Source organism: Mustelus asterias, chromosome 9 (genome assembly GCF_964213995.1).
Source record: "Mustelus asterias chromosome 9, sMusAst1.hap1.1, whole genome shotgun sequence".
Lineage (NCBI taxonomy): Eukaryota > Metazoa > Chordata > Chondrichthyes > Carcharhiniformes > Triakidae > Mustelus > Mustelus asterias.
Genome location: NC_135809.1, coordinates 98,902,978 through 98,915,696, shown reverse-complemented (window position 1 = coordinate 98,915,696; position 12,719 = coordinate 98,902,978). Strand labels below are relative to the sequence as shown.

Here is a 12,719-nt window from a genome sequence, read left to right as displayed (position 1 = left end):
CAACCATCACCACAAGCGAGGATGGAGAATTTGGTGCTCAGCCAAATTTCTATTCACTGCAGCGGGACTGGAAAATCCCGCCGGCGTGAATGGCCGGACAATTCCACGCATTTTCTTTTATTCTCACTGAGCCGGATTTCCCTGCTCACAGTGCAATTTCTGTCGCTGAGCGGGTCCAAAGCCAGAAAACTAAGTTCTTCTCTACAAATATGTACTTGCGCTGATTTTATTGGCTGGCTACCACTGCTCTGAAATCCTTGCTGCAAGATAACCAGGTCGTAGAGCAGTGCAAGTCATAATGCATCAATTACAAGTTTGTGTCTATATATGCCCTGTTTGTGAAACAGATCCTGCACTCACCTGATGAATCATAGAATCATAGAAATCATAGATACCCTACAGTACAGAAAGAGGCCATTCGGCCCATCAAGTCTGCACCGACCACAATCCCACCCAGGCCCTACCCCCATATCCCTACATATTTTACCCACTAATCCCTCTAACCTATGCATCTCAGGACACTAAGGGGCAATTTTAGCATGGCCAATCAACCTAACTCGCACATCTTTGGACTTTAAGGGGCAGTGCTCCAAAAGCTTGTACTGCCAAACAAACCTGTTGGACTTTAACCTGGTGTTGTGAGACTACTTACTGTGTCTACCCCAGTCCAACGCTGGCAACTCCACATCATAATGCATGGTGAGAAGCACATAAAGAAAACTGCTTCAGAGAGGCAATTTTTTTCACCCATTCATGTGTTGTGGGTGTCGCTAGCTGGGCCAGGATTAATTGTCCATCCCTAATTACTCTTGAACTGAATGGGTTGCTAGGTCATTCCAGACGGCGGTTAAGAGGCAACTACATTGCAGTGGATGTGGAGTCACATGTAGGCCAGACCAGGTGAGGGCGGAGGATTTCCTTCCCTAAAGGACATTAATGAATCAGATGGGTTTTTACGACAATCAACAATGGGTTCATGGTCATCATTAGTCTTTTTAATTCCAGATTTTATTTGATTCAGACTTCACCATTTGCCGTGGTGGGATTCAAACTCAGGTCCCCAGAACATTGCTGCTGGTCTCTGGATTACTCGTCCAGTGACAATACCACTATGCCACCATGATGATGGTGATGGTGAGGCAGTGACAGTGGTGCAGAATGGTAGCCAAACACTATTATACTGTTACGGTATAAAGCAAAATATTGCATATGTCAGAGATTTTAATGGCTGGAAAGACTTAGCTGGTTAAGCTCCCCAAAAAGTTGGACATCATTTTTGCACTCAATGCACTTGAAAACTATCAACGATTATTCAAAATCAAATGTTCTAATTTGGAATGAGTTTGATTTTAGAGCAGCTTGTTTTGCCATCTTTGACATCAAATGCAATCAACTGGCAAAAGACGCTCAAAGGCATCAAGCAAGCTCGAAGCTATCCAGTGCACTCAGCTATCCAATGCACTCAACAACCTGCATTGAAATATACAAGAAAATTAATTACTTAAATAATATCTGAATTTATTCATTTTTTTTCCTTTAGACCAAAAAACCTTTCTACTGTACAATATATGCTTGAGAGCACCCACCAGATCCCCATCAGTTCTTAACTAATTTTAGTCTCCGGGACTATACTTTGCACCCACTCACCAAGTCCCAGAAGCTAAACTCTATCCCATAGATTCCATAGATTAGATTCCCTACAGTACAGAAAGAGGCCATTCGGCCCATTGAGTCTGTACCGACCACAATCCCACCCAGGCCCTATTTATCCTGTTAGTCCCTCTGACACTAGGGTCAATTTAGCATGGCCAATGAACCTAACCCTCCCATCCCCCAGTCACATGATCTAAAGTCTCCCCCCCTCGGTCACCCCCCATCTCACTCCACTCTTTGAACGTTTCCAAGCTCTTCGGCTGGTTGAAGCCCTTAAGTATCCAATTAATACCCATTTAAGGCGCACAATCTTTCTACCACTACCATAACATAGTGGGCAATGGAAAGTAGGCGAGAAAGCAAATGCATCTCTCCTGCAAAATCCAGTCCCTGATCGTTGTTGTTTGTGGCTGCCATAGTTCATTGTATTGCAACAGTGGCATGTGGACAGTATACCTTGTATATACTAAATGCTTTGAGCAACGGAAAATTCAGTTACTCCTGCCAAATTTTATTAAATGTTAGCTCCTCACCATCATCCTAATTACTACTGTGATTGTTGTTTTTTTCTGGCTAGTTTTAGGATAAAGTTCAGGGCCTGGAGTTCCCTCTGTATTTCTGGCTCGATATGTCCATACTCTGTGGCATAAACAAATTCTGTGGATGTGTCGAGGGCAATATTTTCAGCATTTAAGTCCACAATATGCCCAAGTCTCTTCAATTTTTCATGTCTGTCCATCAAACCCTCTGTTCAAAGCAATTTTCATCCCACAAAACCGGCCATGCCCTCAGTTCTTAAATATGAATATCCTCTAATTGTATTTGTTCGGGGAATTGGGGTAGTGAGCGAGCTCTGAACACTGAGAGCAGATTTTCAGACGCAGTAGAAAACAGACATTTTTTTCAATTACAACCTTTCAGGTTTTTGTTTTAATTATCATCACGAAACCTGCTCTGTATTCTCCATTTCTCTTAATGAGTTTGAAGACATTGGTCTAAGGCACATTAAAAATTGAAAAGCAGGCTCTTAAACATACTGTGCCTGATGTGCATGAATGATTGATTGTTAAATGACTTGAAACTTAAATTTTAAGGCTCAGTGAAGTAATATACTGGTGTGAGTTTGGCGTTCTCTAGGGCCCAGATTATTTATGCTGACATATACCTATTTTAAATTCAGACATGCAGATGCGGAGGATATTTGAGTGTAACTTAGCAGGGATAAAATAGATGTAGCGTTAGGCTCATCTTTAGATTGAACTTTCAGGTTGTGCCCAAGGAGGAATTTCCAAGCCCAGATACTGAGTGGATTTTACATGCCGTATTGTAAATTCTACTTCCAATCTGGCTGTTGCTCATACTTGATTAAGAAAAACATTACAGAGCTAGCAAGAGAGAATGCCTCCAGGGTCAAAGACAGAGTCTATTTGGTTGTAGTTAAGTAATGTTAAAGGAACTGCTATGCAAATCGCTGTATTTTGTAGGCCACCAGATAATGAGGAGGAGATAGAGCAGCAGATTTTCAAGGATGTTACTGAGGCGTGGGAATGATTGAATAGTAATAATGGGAGACTTCTAATTACCCAACATTGAATGCGACGGAGATGGTGATATGGGCAGAGAATGGGTGGAATTTCTGAAGTGCACTCAGGAAATTCTCATGATGAGTATGGTTCCTTCCAAACAAGAAAGGTGCCGTGCAAAAACAATGTACTGCAGATTCTGGAAATCTGAAATTGAAAACAAAAGTGCAGGAAATACTCAGCATGTCTGGCAGCAATTGTAGGGAGAGAAACAGATTTGACTTTTCAAACCTCTGATCTTCCATCAGAAGAAAGGAGGCTTTTCTGGATCTGGTCCTGGGGAGTGAAATGATCAAGTGAAGAGAATCATATTAGGGGAACATCTAGGAAATAGTGATCATAAGATGACAAAGTTTAGATCGGTTATGGATAAGGAGCAATCTCGAATAAAAATGCTTAACTCCAGGAAGGCCAATTTCAACAAATTAAGAAGAGACCTGGACAAGGTAAATAGAATCAAAAACTGTCAGGCAGAAATAATGGAGCAATGGGTGATCTTTAAAGAGGAGATGGTTCAGGTACTATCTAGGACTGACGTAAAAATGTAAAGAGAAGTAAAAAGAGAACAAGAGGGGTAAAGAGGCGGAACAGGAATAAATTTGTAGCCAACATATAATGGAATCCAAAGATCTGCTTTAAGAGTATTAACAATAAAACTATGTTCACCATGGGAAAGGACTTAACCAAAATTGTTGTAACTAGGAGGTTGTCAGGACACTGGATGAAGTAAAAATAGATCAAGAGGTAGTACCAGAAAGGCTGGCAGTGTTTAGGTCATCAGTTCAGAATGGGGTATATCTTAGGTTGCTGGGGGCCTTAAAGGTAGGAATTGTGTAGGTACTGGATAATCTTCCAAACCTCCTTATCTATCTGGGTGGTGCCAGTAGACTTGAGGACTGGAGAATCGCAAATAGTTACAATAATATAATAAAAGTAAAATGCTGCAGATGCTAACAATCTGAAATAAAAACAGAAGATGCTGGAAAATCCTAGCAGCTCTAGAGAGAGAAAGAGAGTTAACGTTTCGAGTCCATATGACTTAGAGTGCCGGGGCTGTGCCGGGGAGGAAGGGGCTTCAGTTAGGGAGGTCCATGCGGGCAAGAGCAGTTCCCCTTGTGGGCAGGGGTATCACCAAAGGGGGCAACTCCCGTGTGCGGATGGATTCCCTGAGAGGTGGGATTCCTGGTGGGTTTTTTTTTCAAGAGTAGGGCGCCCTATCCCAAGTCTCTGGAGTGCAGACGTTGCCGGCTCTATTAGACTCCGCCTCACCAGCATGACGGCTTGCGACACGCCTCCAACGCTTCTTTTCACTAAGTGCTGGAAAATATGGAGAGAAAAGCTGGTGCAGCTGGTGAGCTGCAGACTGGTTTTCTCACCTGGTCCAGCACTTCGAAAATAAAATGAGAAATTTCACCCGTTATAACTCTGTTCCTTTTTCCACGGATGCTGCCTAACCTGCTAAGTAATTCCAGAATTTTCTGTTTTTATTTCCAGTGCAATGGAAAATGATGAGCTATATGTTCTAATTAATGTTTATATGTAATTCTTTATTTTCTTCTCTTGCTTTTTCTGACTCAGTGCACAAGTCTCAACTTTAGCTTGACACTTAGCAGAAGTTCCAGATAGATTTATTTTGGAAACTATTGGTCACATCTTGCCTTATTGAAAGCCCAAAAAAGGGTGATAAATCCTTTCAGTAACTGAAACTAAGCAGAATTCAAACAGATAGTTGTCATTTTTTTGAAATAAATCCGAAATATGGATGACTATATTGCATAGCATGTTCGTATTTCAATTAAATGGGTTGGCTTCTTGCTCAAGAAACTGTTAAGCAACAATTGATTAATTATTGCAATAAAGTATTGGCCTAAGCTGGAAAATGATTTGTGTGTGAGCCAGTTTGTAACCTGTTACTTACTGTGACAGATTTAAAGAAATCAATGCCAGCTTAAATCTTAGATGAGAAAGCTTCCATTTTTCAAAATATAGATGCACAATAATGCTTTTACATAATAGGCAGTGATCTTTATTCTCTGCAAGGTTAGAACTGCAGAACTACAGAAAAGTTAGGTTGCAGACAGAGGCGCCCTGAACTCCACATTGACAGAAAGGGCCCCCTCCCCACCACAACGGAAATGATGACCCCCCCCCCCCCCCATCCCCCGCTGATCAGGGGAGCACCTCCGACCCCTCAGCAAAGAGGGGCATCCTCCTCCCACCACCATTAAACTAACGGGTCACCCCCCCCCCCTCCTCCCCCACCATGCAGGCATGAGGGTGGCCTGACTCCTCCCTCACCCAAGCCCTCCCAGCCCTCAAGACTCTAGATTACTTGTCCAGTAAAATAAGCACAGCACTACTCAATCTACCATTCAGTAAATGCCCCATTTACAATTCTACTGTTCAGTACAGTTCATTATCCCACTAGGTTGCTGAAGATTAAACTGCGAACGTATATTTGAGATTGAATTTAGAAATAACTAGGGGAAAAGTTGTTCATAATCAAGATTGTATTAACTTGAAAATCTTACAATGAGCCTTAACGCACATCGCGAGCACTAAGCAACAATCATTTAAGGCAAGATAGAAATGAACAAATCTTGCACTTATTAATCATTATACAAAACCACAGACAGTAATTTAGCACTAATCGTGAATAACACTGATCAGCTATAAAATTCTAATGGAGTACATGAACTAAAGAAGTATTTGGTATCAAAGGAACATATCTTTGAGTTTGTGCAAAAACCTTGCCTGACTGTAGCTTCTCAAAGAACTACTTCATGAATGCATTGCTAGGATACTCTAATTCATTAGATAGTAGGTTCAATAGTAAATCATTGATAATCAGCACCTTACACACAACCAGTGATCATACTGAACGCTTCAATCATATTCAGTAGGACAAAAAAAAAGCAGTAGAGATTTGTGTTGTGTGAAATCCCTGAATATAAAGAGCTGAATGTATCAGTATGCTGAGGATTCTAAATTGTCAGGATGTATTTTTCCCCTGTCTTTGGATTTAATGAAAAACAAAAAGTATAACAATTAAGTCTAAATAATTCACACCACATCGGCGATGGGGTTTGATTCAACGCAGTGATTGAAGCTTCAAGTCAGAAACTATTAGCTTGAGAAACCTAAGTGAAATGAAAAGAATAGTTAAGAGAATAATGTAAGTCACGAAACAGTGAAGAAGTGATGCCTAGCTCAGGTTTCAGAATGCATACACATCTTTGAAGGAGTGGAAAGCTGAGGGTGGTAAGGTGTTCCCTAGTTATGAACTCCGCAGAGATTTTATTTTACTTAGCTTTGCCTGGGATAAATGTCCTGAATCACTGGAGACTGGAATCACATGTAGACCAGACCAGGTAATCATAGAATCCTGTAGAACTACAGAAAAGTTAGGTTACAGACAAAGAGAACAAAGAACAAAGAACAAAGAACAGTACAGCACAGGAAACAGGCCCTTCGGCCCTCCAAGCCTGTGCCGCTCCTTGGTCCAACTAGACCAATCGTTTGTATCCCTCCATTCCCAGGCTGCTCATGTGACTATCCAGGTAAGTCTTAAACGATGTCAGCGTGCCTGCCTCCACCACCCTACTTGGCAGCGCATTCCAGGCCCCCACCACCCTCTGTGTAAAAAACGTCCCTCTGATGTCTGAGTTATACTTCGCCCCTCTCAGCTTGAGCCCGTGACCCCTCGTGATCGTCACCTCCGACCTGGGAAAAAGCTTACCACTGTTCACCCTATCTATCCCCTTCATAATCTTGTATACCTCTATCAGATCTCCCCTCATTCTCCGTCTTTCCAAGGAGAACAACCCCAGTCTACCCAATCTCTCCTCATAGCTAAGACCCTCCATACCAGGCAACATCCTGGTAAACCTTCTCTGCACTCTCTCCAATGCCTCCACGTCCTTCTGGTAGTGCGGCGACCAGAACTGGACGCAGTACTCCAAATGCGGCCTAACCAGCGTTCTATACAGCTGCATCATCAGATTCCAGCTTTTATACTCTATACCCCGTCCTATAAAGGCAAGCATACCATATGCCTTCTTCACCACCTTCTCCACCTGTGTTGCCACCTTCAAGGATTTGTGGACTTGCACACCTAGGTCCCTCTGTGTTTCTATACTCCTGATGACTCTGCCATTTATTGCATAACTCCTCCCTACATTATTTCTTCCAAAATGCATCACTTCGCATTTATCCGGATTAAATTCCATCTGCCACCTCTCCGCCCAATTTTCCAGCCTATCTATATCCTGCTGTATTGCCCGACAATGCTCTTCGCTATCCGCAATTCCAGCCATCTTTGTGTCATCCGCAAACTTGCTGATTACACCAGTTACACCTTCTTCCAAATCATTTATATATATCACAAATAGCAGAGGTCCCAGTACAGAGCCCTGTGGAACACCACTGGTCACAGACCTCCAGCCGGAAAAAGACCCTTCGACCACTACCCTCTGTCTCCTATGGCCAAGCCAGTTCTCCACCCATCTAGCCACTTCTCCTTGTATCCCATGAGCCTTAACCTTCTTAACCAACCTGCCATGTGGGACTTTGTCAAATGCCTTACTGAAATCCATATAGACGACATCCACGGCCCTTCCTTCATCAACCGTTTTTGTCACTTCCTCAAAAAACTCCACCAAATTTGTAAGGCACGACCTCCCTCTTACAAAACCATGCTGTTTGTCACTAATGAGATTGTTCCGTTCTAAATGCACATACATCCTGTCTCTAAGAATCCTCTCCAACAACTTCCCTACCACGGACGTCAAGCTCAGAGGCGTCCTGAACTCCACATTGATTGAGAGGACCCCCTCCCCACCACAATGGAAATAATGACCCCCACCCACCCCCCGCTGACCAGGGGAGCACCTGGTCAATGCAGAAGAAGGCCATTCAGCCCATTGAGTCTGCATGACCACAATCCCACCCTATTCCCGTAACCCCTCATATTTACCCTGCTAATCCCCCTGACACTAGGGTCAATTTAGCATGGCCAATCAACCTAACCTAAGGATGGAGGGCACCCTTCCCTGAATGGCATCAGTGAATTAGTTTGATCTTTAATGACAGCTCAGTAGCTGTTGAAGCCATCGACCTGGAGCCGGCCAATGGATTATCAGATTTAATGAATTCACTTCCATGCTTACCATTCTGGGACTGTGAACTGACAATCACTGAGTTGCTAGAACATTACCACAATCACTAGACCACCAAATCCATTTTAGGTTCAATTGAAGTGAGCTATATAATTTTCTATGTAATTTAAACTTTTCACTAGGTGAGTCATATAGTGAATAATTGGCATCACTATCCATGTGTATAGTCCCATTTAATATATCAGCATGGCTGTGGAGGGTGCATAGGAATCAGCTGCTGCCATCAGATGTAACATAGAAGCAGGTTTAGATCATGCAGCTGCACCACCATTTTATTAGATCATGCTTGATCTGTGCCTGAGCTCTATTTATCCACCTTTTCTCCATAACCCCTTAATATCTTCATAACGTCCCAATCCCAACCTTTGAATTTAAAATTGATTCAGCACCGATATTCTTTTGGGGGGAAAGTGCTAGATTTCTGGTACACTTTATGTGGAAAAAGTACTCCCTGATTTTGAGTTTACACATTCTCCCCGTGTCTGCATGGGTTTCCTCTGGGTGTCCCAGTTTCCTCCCATAGTCCAAAGATGTGTGGGTTAGGTGGATTGGCCATGCTAAATTGCCCCTTAGTGTCAGGGGGACTAGCTAGGGTAAATGCATGGGGTTATGGGGATAGGGCCTGGGTGGGATCGTGGTCAGTGCAGACTTGATAGGCCAAATGGCCTTTTTCTGCACTGTAGGATTCTATGATTCTATTCTACAATTTTACTCCTAAGAGGTACAGCTCCAATTTGAAGACGATGCCCTCTTATTCTGGATACATCCCCCCATTACCCGCAGCCACTCACACGAGAGAAAATAGTGTCTCTGTGCACTCAATTGAATATCTATCATTTTAAACACTTTAATTAAATCATCACACAACCCTCTAAACTCAAGGGAATACAAAGCAAATTAGTTTAACTTTTCATCATAATACAATCCTTTAAACTTTAGTAATATGCTGGTGAATCTGCATTGTACACCTTCAGTATATTTTTCCCGAAGTTTGGTGCTCAAAATTGAACATGGTATTCCACTGGATCTTAGTGATTTGTATTCATGACGCTCGTAACTCCCCCACAGTTTCTAATCTAGCTGAGGATGTTATTCATTGTCAACCCCAGATGGTAAAGATGAAAAATAACTGTACAGGACCCTTCTGACATCCTGTTTTTGTTAATGCATAATCTGAGTCTATTCACAAAGTTTTCCAATTGCCTTTCTCAGATCCAAAGTAGATGATGGCACACTTCTCCACATTGAACCCTGATCGACAGAGCTTTGCTTACTTCTTTAGACTGCTTGTGCCGTTTTAAAGTTTTCAGCTCCCATCTACACAATTTGCAATCACTACAAATGTAGTATCATCTGAACATCTGGCTACTCAACTCTTTATTCTTTCATCCATTGATCTATATGGTGCAAAATTGAAGACCAAGCCCAGACCTGGGGACACAATTGTCAAATCCTACCTGTTGGCAGTGGTTGAAATAAATGCACCTGTTTACCTTCCAGTAATCTTTCCACGTGCCGTTTTGAAGTTTTCCAGTGTCTGGGCATGGGGCAGATTATTTTGTTGCTGACTATTCATAGGTAAATGAATAAATATAAAATGTATTTGTTACTGAGCGAATGGGTCGCTAGGCATCTCCATCGTGGCCTAAATGCTTTAACTTAATACAGTAGCAAATCATAAACTTAAGCTGCTTTTCTATTGCCTGAAGCCAATGGCTGGCTCAAATTGAGCAGGTGTTGTCTAGACAGCCACAAGCTAAATTAAAGTATCTGGGATTCACAGAGATTTCCTGCCAGGAAAACTCATCTTACCAGCTGCACTTGTATGAGTCTTGCATAGTGAAAAAGTGCCTAAATAGGCTTCCAAGTGCAGTAATTTACTCCACCAAGGGGCAACTACAAACCTTTCTTTGGGTGACTTCGTCACAGAAGGTAGGATGTTCAGTGTATCCCATAGCGAGACAGATCAATGTGCATAAGAGATGACAGTGCAGAAAATACAAAGATTTGAAGATGGTGCTGCAGTGGATGCTTTATGTTAATCAGAAATCATAGTTCTGAACAGAAGTTTTCTAATTGAAAAATGTTTTCATTTTAGGGAGAAAAGTATGATGGTCGGAAAGCAGATGTTTGGAGCTGTGGTGTCATCCTATTTGCACTGTTGGTGGTAAGTCATTTGAGTATTTTCCTTCAGTCTTGTAAATATTGAATGAGCTTTTGATGTACAGAGACCTATTATAAGAGGATTAGTATTTTGCACTTTTCACTTAATGTAATTTTGATCTATTTGCTTCCACTTCTTTTAAAATTAATGATAATTTTATGCAATACATTTGTTAAAGTGATTCTGTTGTGAAGATGTGCTGCTGTGCTGCAGTGAGTTCAGTACCCAGGAGGTTTCATTTTGACAGCATTATCACTTGTCTCCATATCAAACAATCTGCATGTCTACTCATGTTGATGGATCTATTTGGCTTCCAGTAATCTTCAGCAATACAGTGAGATCATGTTAAGCATTTCAGGTGGATTACCTAAATGGTAAATTCCAAAAAGTGTTGTGCTTAATGGTGTTAGATTATTTGTACCCATGATTGTTGTCGGGTGTTAATTACAGTTTGGTAAGTCTGAAGAAGTCTTCATAATCATACACAGATTAACTGCAATTCTTTATTGACACCTTAAAGTATTTATGAATATACAGTAAAGGGTGCAGACTCAGAGCTGTCACTGTGCTTGCTGATACTCATGGCTCTGTCTAACACTGAACTGACTCCTGGGTCCAGATCATGTGCTCAGTGTGTGGGCGGTACTCAGCTCCATATTAACCCTATATGTGCCAGAGCCTTATACTACACCTCCCCCAGGTCTTTATCCAATATATTTTAAGTGATTATAGTTTATCTTCTGTCTTACATTGTTATTACTATCATACATTTACATTGTCAATCCTGCATTATGACTACCCTATCTTCCCCCTTCAAGTCCTTGAATGGATGGGCGGGATTCCTTATAACCCTTCTAAATCTCATTCTCACTACAGTCAGAAGAGTGGCAGGCCTTGTCACTGCTGGCTCGTCCTGCAGTTTGGAGGTTGTTCTGGCATCTGGGTATGTTTTCATCCTTTGTGTTGAACTGCACTTGGTTGGTTCTGCTGTTGCGCTGGTTGGTTGTTGCTAGACTAACGTTTTTCTTGCGAGGTGCATAAACATTTTATTTATCATCTTGCCATTTCTTTTGCATCTTCCATCATCATGCGCATTGTGACAATGTGCTCTGTGGTGGAGGATGAGCATTCCTAGAAACATAGAAACATAGAAAACATAGAAAAACTACAGCACAAAACAGGCCTTTCGGCCCCACAAGTTGTGCCGAACATATCCCTACCTTTTAGGCCTACCTCTAACCCTCCATGCTATTAAGTCCCATGTACTCATCCAGGAGTACATAGAACATAGAACAGTACAGCACAGAACAGGCCCTTCGGCCCACGATGTTGTGCCGAGCTTTATCTGAAACCAAGATCAACCTATCCCATTCCCTATCATCCTGGTGTGCTCCATGTGACTATCCAATAACCGCTTAAATGTTCCTAAAGTGTCTGACTCCACTATCACTGCAGGCAGTCCATTCCACACCCCAACCACTCTCTGCGTAAAGAACCTATCTTTGATATCCTTCCTATATCTCCCAGCATGAACCCTATAGTTATGCCCCCTTGTAATAGCTCCATCCACCCGAGGAAATAGTCTTTGAACGTTCACTCTATCTGTCCCCTTCGTCATTTTATAAACCTCTATTAAGTCTCCCCTCAGCCTCCTCCGCTCCAGAGAGAACAGCCCTAGCTCCCTCAACCTTTCCTCATAAGACCTACCCTCCAAACCCGGCAGCATCCTGGTAAATCTCCTCTGCACTCTTTCCAGCGCTTCCACATCCTTCTTATAGTGAGGTGACCAGAACTGCACACAAAATTCCAAATGTGGTCTCACCAAGGTCCTGTACAGTTGCAGCATAACCCCACGGCTCTTAAACTCCAACCCCCTGTTAATAAAAGCTAACACACGATAGGCCTTCTTCACAGCTCTATCCACTTGAGTGGCAACCTTTAGAGATCTGTGGATATGGACCCCAAGATCTCTCTGTTCCTCATCAGTCTTCAGAACCCTACCTTTGACCCTGTAATCCACATTTAAATTATCCTACCAAAATGAATCACCTCACATTTATGGTTAAACTCCATTTGCCATTTTTCAGCCCAGCTTTGCATCCTATCTATGTCTCTTTGCAGCCTACAACAGCCCTCCACCTC

At 42.3% G+C, this 12,719-nt stretch overlaps 1 protein-coding gene across 1 annotated transcript in view; it reads left to right on the top strand.

The window, feature by feature from the left end:
- Positions 1–12,719, top strand: part of LOC144498863 (serine/threonine-protein kinase BRSK2-like) — a 638,052-nt gene that overhangs the window by 443,673 nt on the left and 181,660 nt on the right. Inside the window, 1 exon segment of the mRNA XM_078220644.1 lies at positions 10,512–10,580. Within this exon segment, the coding sequence (XP_078076770.1) occupies positions 10,512–10,580 (69 nt within the window).